Here is a 21051-nt window from a genome sequence, read left to right on the forward strand (position 1 = left end):
CAAAGAAGGGCCAACTGACATGGCAGTGAACGCCATCTGCCATGACCATAGAACCTGTGGGTCTCTTTAGCCCTCAAAAGAACCAATACCTGGGGTTGTATCTGCTTTATCTGTCTCTGAGACTGCTCAGGTGTGCATAAGGGCAATCCTTCTGACAACCTCCAGACTCTTTTTTAGAGACTCATAGCCATATAAACTTATTTATCCTTTCCATTTCCCCCTTACATTAGGTCAAACAGCATTTTAAAGTCATGTTATTATATGTAGACAGGGATATTCTGCTGATCCGCATTGAACCTTTAATTCAAGGTCATTTTCTAGTTGCATCTTCAGCTGGTACTTGGTAGTGATCCCTCGGTGCCAGGGAGGCTCATCCCCGGGTGTCATGTCCCACGCTGGGGGGAATGCACTGCATCTACATGCTGAGGTTTGTCCAAACTAAGTGTGGAAAATGGGAAGGATTTTAGGATTTTTCCGTTTACAATGGAGAAATCCTAAAATCCTTCCCATTTTCCACACTTAGTTTGGAAATCTCTTCAGCTAAGTGTCCAAACTCATTATTTTCAGATTCTGCCTTCCATCTAACACAAGGAGTCAAACTTGCCAAGTTATTTTCCACTTTAAAGGAAGGATCACTTTCTTTCTATCCATCATTTTTGTCTAAGTCTTCACCAGAAATAACTTAGGGGTAAATATTTCTAACAACAGTTTCTTCTAAGTAATCTAGGTCTTTTCCATCAAGCATCTCAAAATTCCTCCAGTAAAAAGAAAGCTCTTATCCTTTTGTAAAACCATTTCAGCATTTTTGATAATTGCAAGCAGCACAATTTCACTCTCCTGGTACCAATTTCTGTATTAGTCTGCCAAAGGGCCACCAATGCAAAGTATCATAAAACTGTTGGCTTTTTTAAAAGAGGATTTATTTGGGGTAAAAGTTTATAGTTCCCAGTCCATGAAAGTCCAAATTGAGGCACCATCAGAGATGCTTTCTCACCAAAGTCAGCTATTGATCCTGGAGTCTTGCCACATGGTGAAACAAGATGGCTGCTGATTTCTGCCATGGTTTCTCCTTCCCCTCCAGGCTTCCTTTCTCATGTGCAGCTGCCCCACTTTCTTTCTGATTACAGCTGCAGGCTGGCATAGGGCTTGTGTCTTAGGGCATCCTATATCAGTCTCAGCTATTCTGCTCTTTTCCCAAGTTCAGCTGTAAGCTATAAGGCAAATGGCATATCTCTCCTCTGGGCCTCAGCCATTTGAGTCTTCTTTCTGTCATATGGCAGGATACAAAATCACAGAGCTCTCTCTTCTGTGTGTCTGTGTGTCCATTTATATCAGACACACCAAGGAGGTTGGGGCTCAAACTGAGTTATGTCCACTGATGCAGTTGAATAAAAAGCCCTAAATAAATCTTAACAGGCAATCTAATCAAATTCCCATCAACTGAATTTAATACAATCGAAGGGTACTGTACCCATAGATATAGTTTACAAACATATTCACAGATCACACCCCTGTTCATTTACTCTTTTTTTTCCCTAGAAGTTAATAGGATAAAAACTGGAACATCTACTTAAAACTCCTTTTGCAGAATTTCAATACAGTTGTTGATACAATTAGTTCCATTAATGTCTGTTAAGACTTGATATTTTTAATTTACATTGTTTAGGCTACCTAAAGCATGACACGCTCTTCACTTCTCAGTGAAAACTACTTATCTTTCAACTGGGGATAATAAAATAAGATGGGGGAAAGGAGAGACTGGTGGTGTAAAATTTTATGTCATGGAGAAAAGGGAAATGAGATGAAGCTACTGCTCTGTAGAGTCCCAAAATGCTTTGTGTTGTTATCCTACCTGTGGAAACTGGATAGGTTAGGGATTTGAGTAATCCCAATTAGTGTTGTCAAGCTTCATTTCTTCCAGTTCACAATACTTCATCTTTTTCTCATGTGGTGAAAATCAAACACAATTCCAGGCTTGAAAAATGCTTTAATAATCAAGGTATATCCCACTAGGTGCTACGGAATGTACATATAAAATTAACCAATCATTCCCAGACCTCAAAGAAAGATGAATTTCAATTCATAAATTCTACTGTCCCTCATCTTTTTTTCATTAATTTTCAGTTTTTATACTGGTCTATTTAACACAACTCAGGTCTGAATTACTAGCAGAGAACCCCAACTGCCATCACTCAGTCCATATAATTTAATATTTTTCAAAATTCCTTTCACTAATTCCCCTGTTCCAAATCTTATGATAATTTCCTATTTGTTATCATATTACATATAAACCCCTCTGCCTAGCTTTTAAGTCTATAATCTGGTTCCATCCTCCTTATTCAACTTGATTTTGTACTATTTCCCAACCAGCTTAAGATTACAGTGGCATTCATTTTCTCTTTTTTGCAGCAAAGTTGAAGATATAAGGAAAAGAAAAACAGACACTGAATTCCCTAACAGCAAAAGTTTATTTTCAAGTGAAGTTAAGGAACATTTTTAATGCATGCTGAGAAAACAGTAACATTCCATACTTACAGGTTACAATCTGATAAGGAAGACAAGACAATATTGGGAAAGGTTGGCATACACAACTCTTGAGACCAGGTTATCAGTACATTTAAGCTATTAGAACCTTGTTAGAAAGTTACAAATCATCTACCTTTATGTTACACCAACTTCACAGACAGCTCATCTTCTAACTCCTTACCGGCTATTTGAGTAAATAGAACAGAAAGTTAAACATTAAGACTGGAGAGTAGGGAAGTAATACAGATGTGATTAAGCATCATAACATTTCAGAACCTACACATACAAATACAACAGTAGAATAATTAAAGAAGAAACAGTATTTGTTTTTTTCTGAAACAACATTTTGCAATTTCAGTGCATGAGAAGACACTGATTTGGTCCATCCAATCTTTCGAGTTTTTCAAAGTGTTTCCTGGCATTGTGAATATTGATCAGAGTAGCTGCAGAAGCTGAGGGTGGAGGTGGGGAAGACACCCAACAGAATAAGTACCCACAGCACAAGGAATTTCCAAACTAGTAAATACAAATAAGAGAGGCAAATCCCTCAATATTATGTCACAGAGGACACACAGGAATAGGAGACCAAACAACAAGATTTAATTTTTCTGAGTAAGTAGATTTGTTTATATTCAAAGTTCTGACTAAAATTTCCAAAATAAAGTAGGGCACATGCTTAAGTTTTGGGATAATAGTTCATAGCCCATTATCTTGTATTGTATTTTAATATTAACCTAAGGTAGGAAAAGTCAGTGGACCAAAGATAATTTAAATTTCTGGAAACATCCTGGAAATACTGCTAGAACTTTTATTTTAGTAGTTGTGATGGACATGGCTACTATAGTATGGAGGTACCAAACACCTTTCTTCACACCCACAACACAAATATGGGAATATGGTACTTAGGAGTAGACAGTGGCATATAAAACAGTTCAGAATTTAATAGTTCCAAGCTTAGTCTACTAGTCTTTTAAAAACCTGTATCTTATGGGGCATAAATCATGGGTTTGGGTTCTCTTTTCTTTAAAATTCCCAGATTGGTTGCTTTTATAAGTTCCCAAAGGAAAAAAAAAACCTTAATTCCCTAGAGACTAAAGATAATAATTTTTAAGTCTCAAAATATATCTGTTAAATAAAAAGGAAAATATTTGCTATTAATATTAAAATAGGTTATAAGTATCTAATAAATACTACCTATAGAGCAATTAGTTTAAATAATATGTAGATCTGAACCTGTGTTAGCTAACTTTAAACTTACGAATGGATGGATCGGACATCACAACCATCACATAAGTGTTAGATGTAAAAATGTCAATGAAAGCAGCAAAATTAGAGTTCCGGACTTCCATGCTCTGGAATAAGGCAGCCAGTTTGCTATAGGAGAAAGGAGAAAAGTGGTTAAAGAACATAAAATAATAGCAATATAAAAATTTCCTATTATGTTAAACATTTTTATCACATTATACCTCAATTCACTTCGTTAAGACAGTTACTCATTGATCCCTTTTTCTTTTCCAAGAAAATTCTTAATATGAGGTGAAAAAATTTTGGAAAGTGACTGGGACAAGAGGCTTTGATAATGACTTGGTATTTACTGTGAAATCAAAGTGGGCTTAGACTTAGTTTCCTGTTAAAAATCACATTACAAATGATTTATTCAATATTTAAGAAGCTTCCTAAGTTGAATTTTTCCTATTATTGAGATTAAAAACAATTCTTTTTGAATGCTGTAGTTAAATTCACAGAGATCCCATTTCTTTGAAAACAAACAAAAAAAGTATATTCGCTTGCCTGTTGCTATTTCTTCTTAAAAATGTTAGCATGCCAGGAGGTCTTAAACTACACTAACTCATAAAAGTAGTAAGCTTAAATCTATTGTCTGGGAATCAAAGTTCTACTGGATAAGAATTTTTACTATTAAATTTTTGCTAAATTATGATGTTTGGTTTTCCTTCTTCCTATATTCAAAATGTTAAGACTCAAATTTTATTTAATCAAAGCTAAGACAACATGATAGAACTTATTTCTAGTCTCTCCATTCTGTACCATAGATCCTGCTGTTTATTCTTGAGTTAGAACCTCACTACATTAATTACTGTAGTTTTATAGTAAATTTGATACTTGATAAGGCAAGTTATCTTCCCTTCTTCTCAAAACTTTCTTGGATATTTTCTATTTCCCACCCCTCAAATAGTATCAAATATCTCAAAAAGGTAATCTACATGGACATTTTTCAAACATTTTTGTATCAGTTGAGTTTGCATTAAAGGACAGCAATCTGCACCTCAGTCAACTGCAGGATCCCTTAGAGTTTAGTTCTCTTTTTGATTGGAGGTAATATTCTGAATATAGAACTGTAGTCAACTATAGTTGTTTGAACCTCTTAAACAACAAACATTTTTACCATGACAAGTAGATCACAGAAAATTTCTTACCTGCAACTCAGCTTGAACTGCTTAATAATATTGCTGATTTTCTCAAATCTGTGGGCATCATACTGTTCTTTACAGTGATAGTGAGAAATCACCTATGGAAAAGGACAATGCTCTGGGATCCCATGCAGTATAGTAATATCACCCTTTACTCTTCCTCAAAGCAAGCATCTGTCAGTCCCTTAGTCACCCTGATTTTCAGCGTAGAAGTAGCATCTGGCTTATTATCTCTTCTTCTCTGCCCTATTTCCTGCCAACATTTTTATGTGATTTCAATATATCAATATTCAGTACTGATTGGATATAATTTCATTAGGTCATTTAAAAATTATTTATATTGGTACACTGCTGTTTTTCCTCACTTACTTTAATCATTAAATGTTCATTTTATTTTGATATTAATATACAATATTGCTTTTGATAAAAAGTACAAATCAAAAAGGAAAAGTACATACTCATTCTAAATGTTAGCTTTTCTTGAGTTACACTTAATATATTTACTTTTTACTTTTTTATTGGAGAAGTTGTAGGATTACAGAAAAAACATGCAGAAAATACACAGTTCCCATATAACCCCTCTACACACAGAGTTTTCTTTGTTATTAACATTTTGCATTAATGTGGTTACATGTGTTACAATTAATGAAACAATATTGTTATAATATACTATTAACTATAGTCCATAGTTTACATTAGAGTTCACTTTGTGTGGTACAGTCCTATGACTATTTTTTAAAAATATTGTAGTACCATACATATAACCTAAAATTTCACCTTTTAACCACATTCTAACAAATAACTCAGTGGAGTTCATTATATTCAATACGGTGTGCTGCCATCATCACTATCCATTACCAAGTTTTCCATCATGCCAAAGAGAAACTCTATATCATTTAAGCATTAACTTCCCATTCCCTAACCCCACAGTGGCCCCTGGTAACCTGCATTCTAGTTTGTGACTCTATCAATTTGCTTATTCTAATTATTTCATATCAATGAGAACATATATTGCAGGACATTTTGTGTCTGGTTTATCTATGTGTGTAGCAAGTATCAGAACTTCATTCTTTTGATAGACAATGTTTTACTGAATATATAGGTCACATTTTATTTATTAATTTGTTGATGGACACTTGGGTTGCTTCTATGTTTTGGCAATTGTGAATTCTTACCTTTGGGGTATACTTCATGTACTTCTTGAGGTATACTTAAAGGATATACCAAATAACTATCAGTATGATCTTTAAAAATCTTACAAGATGATCTCAGCCCATGAGGATTTATTATTTATAAATGAACCAATTCATGATGTATAACAATGCCAGCTGAAAATATGTCCCTTAACACTTTTTCTGATTTTAATAGAACCACACAAGTATTACCTAGAGACTGAATATTCAGATGTAAAGTTTCTTCTAGGAAGCAAAACTGAGTCACTTGCTAGAAGAAAATTCGCAGTGAAATTTCCTGAAACAGTGTGAAACTTTCAAAACAACCCCCATATCAATGACAGAATAGGAACCTCTTGTTTGACTCCATCCCTCAGTGAGAATGGTCAATCACACCTAACTTTGGTCTTGAAAAGAAACAAGGAAAGTGGACTTGGCCCAATGGATAGGTCATCCGCCTACCACAAGGGAGGTCTGCAGTTCAAACCCTGGGCCTCCTTGACCCGTGTGGAGCTGGCCCACGCACAGTGCTGATGCGCGCAAGGAGTGCCGTGCCACTCAGGGGTGCCCCCCGCGTAGGGGAGCCCCACGCACAAGGAGTGCACCCCATAGGGAGAGCCGCCCAGCGTGAAAGGAAGTGCAGCCTGCCCAAGAATGGCACTGCACACACGGAGAGCTGACACAACAAGATGATGCAACAAAAAGAAACACAGACTCCTAGTGCCGCTGATAAGTATAGAAGCAGTCACAGAAGAACACACAACAAATGGACACAGAGAGCAGAAACGGGGGGGTGGAGAGGAGAGAGAAATAAATAAAAATAAATCCTTTTTTTTTTAAAAGAAAAGAAACTAAATCCACCTATTACTGTTAATGAGGTCTAGGGGAATACTGCTGAAGCAGGATTCTGTCATTCTATTAAGACGAATAGCTTAATACTTGCTGGTTGCCACTCATTCCAGCAGGAAAAAATCAGGGCTCAGGGTAGTGTAAGTCCAAGCAACTGACCCCTAGCAGTGGACTAAGGCAGAAAGACACTCTAATTAGGACTTCTTTTCTCAACTGCTCTACCTGGCAGGAAGGATGTCTCACAAACACTGCTGCGGTTACAAATGTTTCCACAAAGAGAAGGGGGAAAGAACACTCTGGATTGCCTGCACTTTTGTGTATAATGGCAAAAGGAACCAATTTTGTCAACTATATGTCAAATCTTTTGTTAGGTGCCAATATTATTCTGTCCCACTTTTATCCACATAACAAACCTATGATATAGATATTATCTGTATTTTACAGGGGGAAATAAGATCCGAGGTTTTAAGAAATGCTTATGAAATTACCAAGTCTTGGTAGAGCTCAGATATATACAAATTACTTACTGTAAGCTGTCCTTAGCATTACATCTACTAAGCTAATTTGGCAATTCCTAATGCAGTATTTCTTTACGACTCACATTAGTTTTTGTTACTGTCATTTAAAACTTTTATTTATAAATATAATACTGGTCTTTGCATTCTGCCTCAGGGCCATGCACACAATAGACTCTAATATAGTTGCTAAGATCAATTTATAATTAAAAATTCTAAAGTGTCTCTTTCCCCCTCCACTTTTCATTTTGAACACTTAACTATGTTACTAGGTTGACTATTACATCTCTTTCTTGTTGAAAGTTTGTAACTCAAAAGTGGCAAGATGGTGGCAGAGTAAGGAGCTCCAAGAGTAGGTTCAACCTACAGGGCAGTTAGTAACCACCCAGAGCTATATTAAGCACCTGTATGTGGGACCCAGAAGACCAGAAGAGCATTGTGTAACATCTTTGAAGAATCAAAGAAGACTGCCCATCTTCTGTGAAGATTCATGAGTAGAGCACTCCGTGCCATGGAAGCTTTTACCCATCATGTACTGATAGCATAAACCACTACAGGTGCTTTCAGCCTGCACAGACTGATTTGTTGGGCACCTGGGGCTCCACCCCTGCCCCCTATAGGATAAGAGGGGCTTGATGTTTCCTAAGCCTCTCTGGGCAACTGCAGGAGCTTTTTGCCAGCACAAACTGCACTGTTGGGAGCCTGCAACTCTACCCACACCCCCAAAAAGACAATGGGGTGGTATTTCCCCAGTCTCTCTGGGAAACTTCAGGTGTTTTTGGTTCACAAAGACCAATGAGACACCTGTGGCTCCATCCCTACCCACCCCAATAGGGTAGAAGGGGAATTGTTTCCTCAGCCTCTCCAGGCAACTACAGGCACTATCAGCCTGCACAGACTGGACTGCTGGGTTCCTGTGGATCCACCCCCAACCATCAATAGGATAGGAGGGAGCTGGTGTTTCTTCAGTCTCTGTGGGCAACAGTAGACACTTTGGGTCTGTACAGACTGGACTGTTAAGCACCTGTGGCTCTACCTCCACTCTCCCAATTGGATTTGGGTGTTTTTTTATCAGCTTCTCTGAAAAACTGCAGTCACTTTCAGCCTGCACAGACCGAAATATTGGGTGACTGTGGCTTCACCCATACCCAGCAATAGAATAAGAGGGGAGGTGTATTTCCTAGGATTCTCTGGGCAATGGTACAGACATGTTTGATGGGAACCCAAAGTTCCAATCCCACCCCTTAAAGGGCAGAAGAGACAGTACTCCCTAAGGCTATAGGGCAACTGCAGAATCTTTTGGCCAGTATAGATAAGAATGTTGGGAACTCCAGAGGGTCCATCGCCATCTCTGGCAGAGAAGGAAGGGGGCTGGTGCTATGTTAGTCTACCTGGTCAACTGCAGTCAGTTTTGACCAGCAAGGCTTATTAGTTTGCTGTCCACAACTGCAGCTCTATCCCAGCCTCAGGTAGGGGAGGAAGGGTGTGGAGATTCTTCAGTATCTCTGCACAACTACAAATGGGCTTGGTGTGCACAACTTGGATTACAAAACATGGCTGTGGATCAATCCCTACCCCTCTCAGAGGAGAAAGGTTGGAGAAGCTTCACCAGTTGCTGGGGCAATGTGGGAAGCTTCAGCCTCCACACCTTACAGTACCAACTACATCCCCCCCCCTCCTACTACATAACCAGGAAGGGAGAAAAAGGAAGAAAGCCACAAACTAAAGAGAGAAACTATGCCTAGGGTAAATACATCTTGTAAGTCAGATACCAAGACACCAATGAAAAATTATAATCCATACAAAGAAACAAGAAGATATGGCTCTGTCAAAGGAACAAGATAAGCCTCCAGATAACATAAAGGATTTGAGACAACTAATCACAGATGTTCAAACAAATTTCCTTAATGAATTCAATTAGATAACTAAAGAGATTAAGGGTATTTAGAAGACACTGGGTGAGCACAAAGGAGAATTTGAAGGCAAAGAAAAACAGCAGATCTTATGGGAACAAAAGTTACAATAAATGAAATAAAAAATGCACTGGAGCATATAACAGCAGAATTGAAGAGGCAGAAGAAAGGATTAGTGAGTTTGAAAAATGGCCTCTGAAAGTGAACACAGAAAAGGACATACAAAGAAAATCATGGAAAAAATTGAACAGGGTCTCATGGAACTAAATGACAGCAAAAATAAATGTGAAAATGTAAGTGTCCTGGGTCTCCCAGAAGTAAGAGAAGGGAAAGGGAGCAGAAGGAATATTTGAAGAAATAATGGTAGAATAAAGGGAGCAGAAGGAATATTTGAAGAAATAATGGTAGAATAATTCCCAACAGTATTGAAGGACATTGATTTTTTCCAAGAATCACAATGTACTCCTAATCAAACAAATCCAAGTAACCTACTCTGAGGATAATAATCAGAAAGACAAATGCCAAAGATAAAGACAGAATCCTGAGAGCAGTAAGAGAAGTATAATGTATCACATACAAGGGACATCTGATAAGAATAAGTGATTTCTCATCAGAAATTGTGCAGACAAGAAGGCAGTGAAATGATATAATTAGGATACTATAAAATAAAAAATACCAGCCAAGAATCTTATATCTGACAAGACTGTCTTTCAAAAATGAGAATGAGCTTAGAATATTCACACATAAACAGAAATTGAAAGAGTTTGTAACCAAGAGACCAGCTTTGCAGGAAATACTAAAGAATGTGGAAGTTTGAAAAGAAAAGATAGGAGAGAGGCTTGGAAGAAAACTTAGAAATGAAGATTTTACCAGTAAAAGTAACTAAATGTCTCAAAAGTGTGATGAAAATAATATATGACAGATAAAACCCAAATGTCAAAATGGATGAAATAAGAAATGCCTTTACAGTTATAACCTTGAATGTTAAAGGATTAAACTAGCCAACCAAGAGACACAGACTGGCAGAATGAATAAGAAAATATAAGCTGCCTATATAAAGTCTGCAAGAGACTCACCTTAGACCCAAGGATACCAATAGAGTGAAAGTGAGAGGCTGGAAAATGATACCCCCTGCATGCAGTAACAACAACAACAACAAAAAGGGCTGAGTAGCTAACTTACATCAGATGAAGTAGGCTTGAAAAGACCCTAGTTAAAAAAGAAAAGACCTAGTAATGCATAATCTGAAGAGGAAGTCAGGAAAAAAGATCCATTTACAATAGCAACTAAAAGAATCAAAATTTAGGAATAAACTTAACCAACGATGTAAAGCACCTGTGTTCAGAAAACTACAGCTCAATGTTAAAAGAAATATTTTTTTAAAAGACCTAAATACTTGGGAGAATATTCCATGCTCAAGGATTAGAAGACTAAATATCATCAAGATGACAATTGTACCCAAATTGATATAAAGATTCTGGGCAATCTCCCCAAAACTTCCACCAGCATTAAAAAAAATAAATGGAAAACACAATTATCAAATTTATTTTGCAGGGTAAGGGGATATGAAGAGCCAGAAACATCTTATAAAGGAAAAGCAAAGTTGAAGGACTTTCATTTGCAGTCTTTAAATCATATTACCTAGCTACCGTGGTAAAACAGAATCATACTGGCATAAAGACAGACACATAGAACAATGGAACTGAATTGATGGTTCAGAAACAGACCCTCACATCTATGCTCAAGTGATTTTTGGCAAGCCTGTCAAACCCATCCAGCTCAGGCAGAAGAGTGCATTCAACAAATGGTGCTAGGAGAACTGAATATCCAGAGCCAAAAGAAGTAAAGAGGACCCCTATCTCATACCTTATATACAAATTAACTCAAAATGGATAAAAAACCTAAATATAAAAGCAAGAACCATAAAGCTTCTAGAAGAAAATGTGGGAAAACATCTTCAAGACCTTGTGGTAGGTGATGGATTCCTAAAGAAGATAAGAGGAGGACTAAGATGAACTACTGATGTTAAATGTACATAGAAGGTTTAATTAACTTTATTGTAAAAGTGTAGAAATGTATACAGTTTATGGTAACGTATTATAGTGAGTAACAGCTGGTTTATAAATAGGAATGTGGCTGAAAAGGGTAGTCTAGGGATGTAAATGACAATTGCAAGAAATTTAGAAAATAATCTAGGGACTAACACAGTACACCCAGAGGTAGATAAGAATTGTGGTTGATGGTACAGATGCAAGACTGTTCTTTGTGAGCTAGAACACCTGTCATTATTGCAGGGTGGTGGGAATGTGGAGAAGCATGGGAAAAATACAACTGGAGTGACCTATGGACTGTGGTTAACAGTAATGTAATATTCATGCACCTATGCCAAAGATGTACTGTGTTGATAATAGGGGAGTATGGAAAAAGTGCCAAATGTATGATATGGACATGGTAATAGTCTGATAATATTATATCATAATCTGTAACAAATGTTTCATCACATGGTATGGTGTGTTGATAGAGGAGTGTTGCATGGGAATTCTGCACATGTGGATGATTGTTATGTAAGTTTACAACTTCTGTCATAAAAATATATTTAACAATAATAGGGTCGGTTGGGGAAAATACAACAAATGTAAAATAAGGACTATAGTCAGTAGTAAAATTTTTACGATATTCTTTCATAATTTGCAACAAATGTCATGACAATTCAAGGTGATGGTGGTGGGATGATGTATGGGACCCCTTATTGATGTTATGCATGTTTGCTTTGCAATTTCACAACTTTTAAAATACACTTATTGTTTATGTATGTTCATGTATAAATGATATAATAACAATAATAATAGGGATGGAAGGGGGAAATATACACCAAATATAAGATACTTTGTTTAGTAGTAATATTTTGAGGATGCTCTTATCATTAGTTAAAAATGTCTCACAACAATGCAAGTTACTGGTGGTAAGGTGAGATATGAGAGCCCTGTATGAGGTTATGTATGTGTGTTTTGTAAGTTCACAACTATTACAATACATTTATTATTTATGTTAAAAAAAGTTCCATAAATGAAAATCCCAGGACCAAATGGTTTCACAGGTCCTACCAAGCATCCAAAGAAGATGTAATACCAATCTTACTCAAACTCTTCCAAAAAATTGCACAAGGAATGCTACCAAACTCATTCAATGAGGCCAATATCACCCTAATGAAAAAGCCAGATAAAGATATTATGAAAAAAGAAAATTACAAACCCATTTCCCTAATGAATATGGACACAAAAATCTTCCACAAAATACTCATTGATCCCAACAACACATTAAAAGAATTATTCATCATGATCAAGTGGGTTTTATACTAGGCATGTAAGGATGATTCAACACAAGAATACCAGCATAATGCACTACATTATATCAAAGAAGAAAATTCACATGATCCTATCAATTAACACAGAAAAGGCATTTGACAAAATACAGCATCCTTTCTTGATAAAAATACTTCAAAAGATAGAAATTGAAGGAAACTTTTTCAACATGATTAAGGACATACATGAAAAATCCACAGCTAGCATTGTACTCAACAGTAAACTACTTAAAGCATTCCTGTTGAGATCAGGAACAAGACAAGGATGTCACCTGTCACCACTGTTACTCAATATTGTGCTAGAGGTTCTCACTAGAGCAATCAAGCAAGAAAAAGAAATAAAAGGCACCTAAATCAGAAAGGAAGACGTAAAATTTTTACTATTCACAGATGATAAGATAGTATACCTAGAAAGTTTTGAGAAATCAACATGAAAGCTGATAGAGTTAACAAAATATTTCAGCACAATGGCAAGATACAAGATTATATGCAAAAATCAATATTGTTCCTGTACATCAGTAATGTGCAATCTGAAGAGGAAGTCAGGAAAATAATTCCATTTACATTAGCTACTAAAAGAATCAAATATTTAAGAATAAACAATCAAGGATATAAAGCACTTGTATTCAGAAAACAACAATGCATTGCTAAAAGAAGTGTTTAAAACACCTTAACAAATGGAAGAACATTCCATGCTCATGGATTGGAAGACTGAATATTGTTAACATGTCAGTTTTACCTAAATTGTATATAGATTCAATGCAGGCACAATAAAAATTCCAGCAGCATTTTTAAAAAGTTACTGTCAATGGTCAGTATTAGCAAGGTGTGAGAGTTGGCTCCTCAATACATTTTTTTAACAAATCAATTTTATTGTTACATATTTTTTGACTGCTCAGATCATTTATTTTATTTCATTTTTTATTGTATTTTTTGAAAATACAGAGATCACAAAAAATGTTACATTAAAAAATAGAAAAGGTTCCTACATACCCCACACGCCCACACTCGTCCCACATCAACAACTTTTTTCATCATTGTAGCACATTCATTTCATTTGGTGAATACATTTCGAAGCACTGCTGCACTGCATGCATTATAGTTTACATTGTTGTTTACACTCCCCTCCAGTTACATATAAATAAAGCATAAATACATACAAAGAGTACAATCGATGTTAATTGGTGTAATCACTTATTTGTGCATTCACCACTCCGATCATTCCCAGAGCACTTTCATTATTCTAATATTAATAATAAACAAAAATCAAACAAACAAAACTCATCACCTCTCAATCTCTCTATGCCTTGCCTGCCAAACATAGCTGCTATTTTTTTCCTTCTAATATATTTGTGTTTATATTTTGTAAAAACAGTCTTATATATGCAATATCAGCCATTACTCATGTTTTACATGGATTTAACAATCTTATAGAGCCCCATGTTACAGCTTTAAGCTTTTTTTCTAGTAATACACATGGCCTTAGACATTCCATTTCAAACAACGTCATACCTATACAATAGCACTGCTAGTTACAAACACTATGATATGCTTTAACCATTTCTATTCATTTCCAAATATTTAGAACCTTTTTACCAGTTCTGCAAAGACTAATCATCAGCTTTCCATTCTATACCCTCCTTCTATTTTCTGGTGACTTATATTCTAATGATTAACTCCATAAGTTTAAACAACTCTCACAAAAACAATGCAGCAAGAGCCAAAAGCTGGCCAAAAGAACTGCTTTAGGGGTCAGCAGACCAGAATAATGCTTCACAAATCCCAGAGGGTGAGGGAAAGAGAGACAAAAGACCTAAAACAAACATGAATCACCAAACCTCTGTGGAAACTAGGAAGGGCTCTGCTTCCCCATACCCAATATTTTAAATTGGGTTAAAACCTCTGGCTCACTGCATCTGACTGAGAGTGGAAAAAACATCTATCTTGCTGTCAGATATTACAAGGGAGGTGGGGAAAGAGTTGGGGGGGGTGCTTTTCTTCAAGGAAGTCAGCAAGCAGAGCCTGCTTTCAAACTCAGTTCTGGCCAGACCAAAACGCTGGAAAACAGAAAGAGATACCTCTCCATGGAAATGTGCACCAACAAGTGCCATCTACTGGCACACCTGGAAATTGCATGGGCAAAATCTGCTGTTGGTACTCTCTGTACTTTAACCTCTGGAAGAAAATCTGTGACCCATTAATGAGCACCTGGTATGATTTTGATAATTTAACCTGAAGAACTTTAAAAACTTAGAATAAGTCAAACCAAATATCAAAGAAGAGCTGTGAAAAAAATAGGCAAGAGAGAGAAATTGGTCATCAGAGTAAACTGCTGTTTTTCTTTCATTCCAGCTCCTTTCTTTAATTTTTTTTACTTTCTTTTTGTTTATCATCATTTTTTAAAAATTTTATTTATTCATTTTTAAAAAATATTACATTAAAAAAATATGAGGTCCCCATTCACTCCCACCACCCCCACCCCACTACTGCCCCCACAGTAACACTCTCTGCCATCATCATGACACATCTATTGCATCTGGTGAGTACATCTCTGGGAATCATCCAGCTCCTTTTGTTTGGCCTTCTGTTTTTGCTGTTTTTTTTCTTTTTTTCTTTTCCTCCTCTCATCATTCCATCCTTTTTCTTAGTTCTACTTTTTTTCTTCTTTTTGCTCCTTGGTTCACTGTTTCTATTCCACCTTTTTTATTGTTATTCCTTCATACATTTTATGATTTTTACTAGTATTACGTATTTAATTTCCTAGCTCTTCTTTGCTTCCTCTTCTACAATTTTTTATTATTATTACTACTATTTTTTCTCTTCTTAACTATTTCCTTTTCTGTTTTCCTAGTCTTTTTTCAAGGGCACTCAGACAAGTGCAAGGATATAGAATAAGAGGAACTAAATGTCAGAAAGGAACTATCACACACACACAGGCATGCAACAAAATAAAACCTTAGAGTAGAAAGAGATGCTATCCAACTAAATAAGCCCATCAAGATAAACAGATACCTGGACAACAACAAAAATTACAATCTATACTAAGAAACAGGAAGACATGGCCCAGTCTAATGAACAAACAAAACACAGGAGGAGATACAGAATGTGGAACAACTAATCAGGAATGTTCAAACATCATGACTCAACTTACGAAAGTGGAGGAAGAGATAAAGGATATTACGATGACACTGGTGGAACAACTGAAGAATTTGAAAAGGTACATAAAAAGATAACAGATATGAGGGTGATGAATGGCATAATGCAAGAAATCAAAAATACAATGGAAGCACATAACCACAGATTTAAGCAGGCAAAGGAAAGAATTAGTGATGTCAAAGATAGTACAACAGAAATCAGATAAATAGTAGAACAGATAGATAAAAAGATAGAAAAAATCCAGCAGAGACATGGGGATTTGATGACAAAAGACACACACACACACACACACACACACACACGCATTATAGGCAACCCAGAGGGAGAACAGAAGGGAAAGACAGCAGTAGAAGTGTTGGAGGAAATAATGACTGAAAATTTCCCAACTCTTTTGAGGGACATGGATGTACATGTCCAGAAAGCAAAGCACACCCTGAACGATATAAATCCTAACAGATTTACACAAAGACACATACTTCTCAAATTGTCCAATGTTCAAGACAATGAATACTGAAAGCAAGAGAAAAGAGATCCATTATATGCAAGGGAAGCTCGATAATATTAAGTGCTGATTACTCATCTGACAACATGGAGGCACAAAGGCAGTGGTATGACATAGTAAAGGGGCTAAAAGAAAATAATTACAGGCAAGAATTGTCTATCCAGCAAAGCTGGCATTTAAAGATGAGGGTGAGTTTGAAATATTCACAGGTAAAGAAATCTGCCCTTCGAGAAACACTAAAAGGAGTTCTGCAGGTTGAAAGGAAAAAAAAACAGGAGAGAGGGGATTGATGGAGAGTGTAAGAAAGAAGTTTCTTGGTAAGAATAAAAAGAGGAAAAGAGAAATAAAAACATACATAAACTTATAGAATATATGGGGCTAATGTAAGTAATTCCTTGACAGTAATAACATTGGATGTTAATGGTTTAAACACTCCAATCAAGAGATGCAGGTTGGCTGAATGGATAAGGAAATACGACTCATCCATATGCTGTCTACCAGAAACTCAACTTAGACCCAGTGATGAAAGGAGATTGAAAGTGTGGTTGAGAAACAATTTTACATGCAAAAAATAACCAAAAAGGGTGGGAGCAGCTTTTTGTCTATGGGACAAAATAGACTTTAAATGTACAACTATTGTAAGAGACAAAGAAGGACACTATATATTAATAAAAGGCGTAATCTATCAAGAAAAAAGAACAGTCATAAACATTTATTCACATAACAAGGGTGCCTCAAAATACTTGAGGCAAATTTGGAAAAGCTAAGAGGAGAACTAGATGTCTTTACAGTTATAGTAGGGGACTTTAATACAATATTATCACTGTTAGTCAGAACATCTTGACAGAGGATCAATAAAGAAACAAAGACCTTGAACAATATATTAGAAGATCTAGACCTAACAGACATATGCAGAATATTACACCTGAATACAGCAGAATATACATTCTTCTCAAGTGCCCATGGATCATTCTCCAGGAGAGACTACATCCTAGGTCACAGAAAAACTCTCAATGGATTCAGAAAGACTAAAATTATACTAAGTAACTTCTCTGACCACAATGGAATGAAGCTGGAAATCAGTAAGGGACAGAGAATAAAATGAGGCACAAAGTCATGGAAGGAAAAGAACACACTCTTTGACAAATAGAGAGTCAAGAAGGAAATTGCAAGAGAAATCAGTAACTACCTTGAAAAGAATGAAAATGACAACACAACGTATCAAAACCCATGGGATGCAGCAAATGCAGTGCTGAGAGGGAAATTTAGTCATAAATGCTTTTTTAAAAAAACAAAGCTTCTAGAGCTTATAAATGAGTTCAGTAATGTGGCTCAATATAAGATCAACGTGGAAAAATCAGTAGCATTTCTATACACCAATAATGAGAAATCTGAGGAGGAAATAAAGAGAAAAATCCATTTATAATAGCAATTAAAAGAATCAATTACTTAGGAATAAACTTACCTAAATATGCAAAGGACTTATACACAGAAAACTATACAACACTGTTAAAGAAATCAAAGAAATCTAAATAAATGGAAGAAAATTCCCTGGTCATAGGAAAATTAAACATCATGATGTCTATCCTACCCAAAGTGATTTACAGATGCATGGGAAGGGACTCACCTGGGGCATGTCTCTAAGGCATATGGATGTGCTTAAGTGCTCATGGGGTACTGTCATGGAGGGTGAAGAATCACACAATAACTGGAAGAATATCCAATTCCCATTCTGGGGAGATCTGCCACATTCTCTGTTGGGAGAGCAGGAATTCCCTTGTACTGCTCCCTTGATATTGATGATTGTACTTATGAACCTTTCCTTTTGAAATTGTACCTTAGCCTAGTATTTAAATGTGGCCTAAGAATTACCTCCTGAGGACCCCCTTTTTGCTCAAATGTGGCCTGTCTCTAAGCCAACTTGGCATATAAACATACTATCTGCCCCCTGACATGTGACATGACTCCTAGGGATGAGTCTCTCTGGTACTGTTGGATTATTACTGTGCGCAAACTAGCAATGCACCTGGAAAAGAACCTTGAAAGGGTAAATACAAATGAGTTTTTATGACTAAGAGATTTCAAAATGAGTCAGGAGATCATTCCAGAGGTTATGCTTATGCAAGTCTCAGCAAGATCTCATTGAGTGCCACAGTAAATAGTTCCTCAAATAGTGGGACTAATGAGGGCTCCAGGGCATCCAGACACTATAGGCATGGCAGACAGCTCAGGAGTTTGGCACCCTGTAGTGGGTCTGACCTTGGAATTTATGCTCCCCAGAGTGACAGAGTTGGTCTCATTTGTGTTTTTCCTAAACATGGCTCTTCTGTCACTTCTATTTGAACCTAGAGTTAGTACTATACTTGATAGGAGTATGTCCAAGAGACTTATATCTTTGGCCCATCAATTTGCCAGTTGGGCCATGAATATTAGAAGAGTTGCAATATCTACCCTCCAGGTCATTGCATTCAGCCAGGGCACCTAACAAGGTGATGATAATGGACAAACCCTATCCCAAGGAACAGAGAGATCTGACAACTGCAAGTTCCATCCACCTGTCCCATGGGATCTAAGCCCTCTCTCAATTTGAGGTAGAGTGGGCCAAACCATTCCAAAATCCTCAGGATTTGGGAATGAACAATGGATAAAAGTAGACTTAGTTTTTCTACTGTAGACTTGTTATTATTCTATCAATGGAAGAACTTTTATCATTGATGTGGAGGCAGTGGCCAGTGGAGGTTCTGAGGGGAGGGAGAGGAAAAAATAGGTATGATATGGGGGCATTTTGGGGACATTGGAATTGTACCACATAACATTGCAATGACAGATACAGGCCATTATATATTTTGTCATAACTTACAAAATTGTATGAGACAGTTGTAAACTATAATGTAAACTATAATCTACTGTTACTGGCAATGCTTCTATATGTTCATCAATTCTAATAAATGTACCACACTAAGGAAGGATGTTGTTAATGTGGGAAAGTATGGGAGTGGGAGGGAGTGGGGCATATTGGAATCCCCCATATTTTTGATGTAATAGTTACGTACTCTAAATTTTCTTTAAAAAATAAATAGATAAAAAAGATCAGAGCAGAAATAAGTGAAATTGATAAGAACAAAAAAAAATAGAATCAACAAAACTAAAAATTGGTTCTTTGAGACAATCAAGAAAATTGACAAACCCTTTGCTAGACTGACAGAAAAAATGGGAGAAGCTATTAAGCTGAAATGAGAGTGATATATTTCCACTGAATCTGCAGAAAAAATAGACATAATAAGAGAGTAATATGAACAACTGTATGCCAAAAACATAGACAATATAGATGAGATGTGCAAAGTCCTAAAAACACATGAACCACCTACATTTACACTAGAAAAATCAGAATACCTCAAAAGACCAAGCACAAGTGAAAATATTGAACCAGTCATGAAAAACTTCCCAAAGATGAAAAGCACAGGACCAGATGGCTTCACTGGTGAATTCTACCAATCATTCAAAGGTGATCTAATACCAATAATGCTCAAGCTCTTCCAAATAACTGAACAGGAAAGAACACTACCAAATACATTCTATCAAACCAACATTAACCTAATACCAAAACCAGAAAAAATACTATGGAAAAATATTACAGAACAATATCACTAATGAATATAGATGCAAAAATCTTCAACAAAATGGTTGCAAACTGAATCAAAAAGCAAATTAAGGGAAGTGGATGTGGCTCAAGTGATAAGGCCTCTGCCTACCATATGGGAGGACCCAGGTTTGATCCCTGGGACCTCTAGGTGAAAAAGAAGAAGAGAAAGCATGCCTGTACAGTGAGCCAGTGCCCACGTGGTGAGCCAAGTACCCATGTGGTGAGCTAAGTGCCTGCACGGTGAGCCAAGTGCCCTTGTGGGTTCCTGCATGGTGAGCCGAGTGCCCATGTGGTAAGCACAGTACCCATGTGAGTGCCCACATGGTGAGCCAAGTACCCATGTGGTGAGCCAAAGAGCCCATGCAGTAAGTTGAGTGCCCATGTGAGTGCCTGTGGTGAGCCAGTGCCCATGTGGTGAGCCAGTGCCCACACAAATGCCTGCATGAGTCAGTGCTCACACAGCAAGCCAGTGATCATGCAGTATTGATGCAAGTGAGTCATACAGCAAGATGATGATGCAACAAAAGAGACGAAGAGAAGAGTCAAGGTGAAGCACAGCACAGATGAGGAACTGAGGTGGCACAATTGACAGGGAACCTCTCTTCACATCAAAGGTCTCCAGAATTGAATCCCAGTGAATCCTAGAGGAGAAAGTTGAAAAGAGAAGACAAAAAGAGAAATATATACAGAAGATTACTCAGTGAATGGACACAGGAAAAACAGCAGGGAGGGGAGGGGAAAAGGAATAAAAGCAAATTAGAAGAATAATACACCACAATCAAGTGCATTTTATCTCAGGTATGTAGAGGTACTTCAACAAAGAAAATCAATTAGTGTAATAAACCACATTGATGAGTTCAAAAGGAAAAATTACACGATCCTCTTGATTGATACAAGAAAGTCATTTGACAAAATACAGCACCCTATCTTGATAAAAAACACTCCAAAAGATAGGAATAGAAGGATGCTTTCTCAATATGGTAAA

The 21051-nt window shown here is 36.7% G+C and overlaps 1 protein-coding gene across 1 annotated transcript in view; it reads right to left on the minus strand.

Moving 5' to 3' along the window:
- Positions 1–2500: 2500 nt before the first annotated feature.
- RRAGB (Ras related GTP binding B) overlaps positions 2501–21051 on the minus strand; it is a 104710-nt gene continuing 86159 nt past the window's right edge. Inside the window, 3 exon segments of the mRNA XM_058291090.1 lie at positions 2501–2978; positions 3785–3900; positions 4962–5053. Of these exon segments, the coding sequence (XP_058147073.1) occupies positions 2881–2978; positions 3785–3900; positions 4962–5053 (306 nt within the window). The 3' untranslated portion in view covers positions 2501–2880.

This window comes from Dasypus novemcinctus, chromosome X (assembly GCF_030445035.2).
Source record: "Dasypus novemcinctus isolate mDasNov1 chromosome X, mDasNov1.1.hap2, whole genome shotgun sequence".
Classification (NCBI taxonomy): domain Eukaryota; kingdom Metazoa; phylum Chordata; class Mammalia; order Cingulata; family Dasypodidae; genus Dasypus; species Dasypus novemcinctus.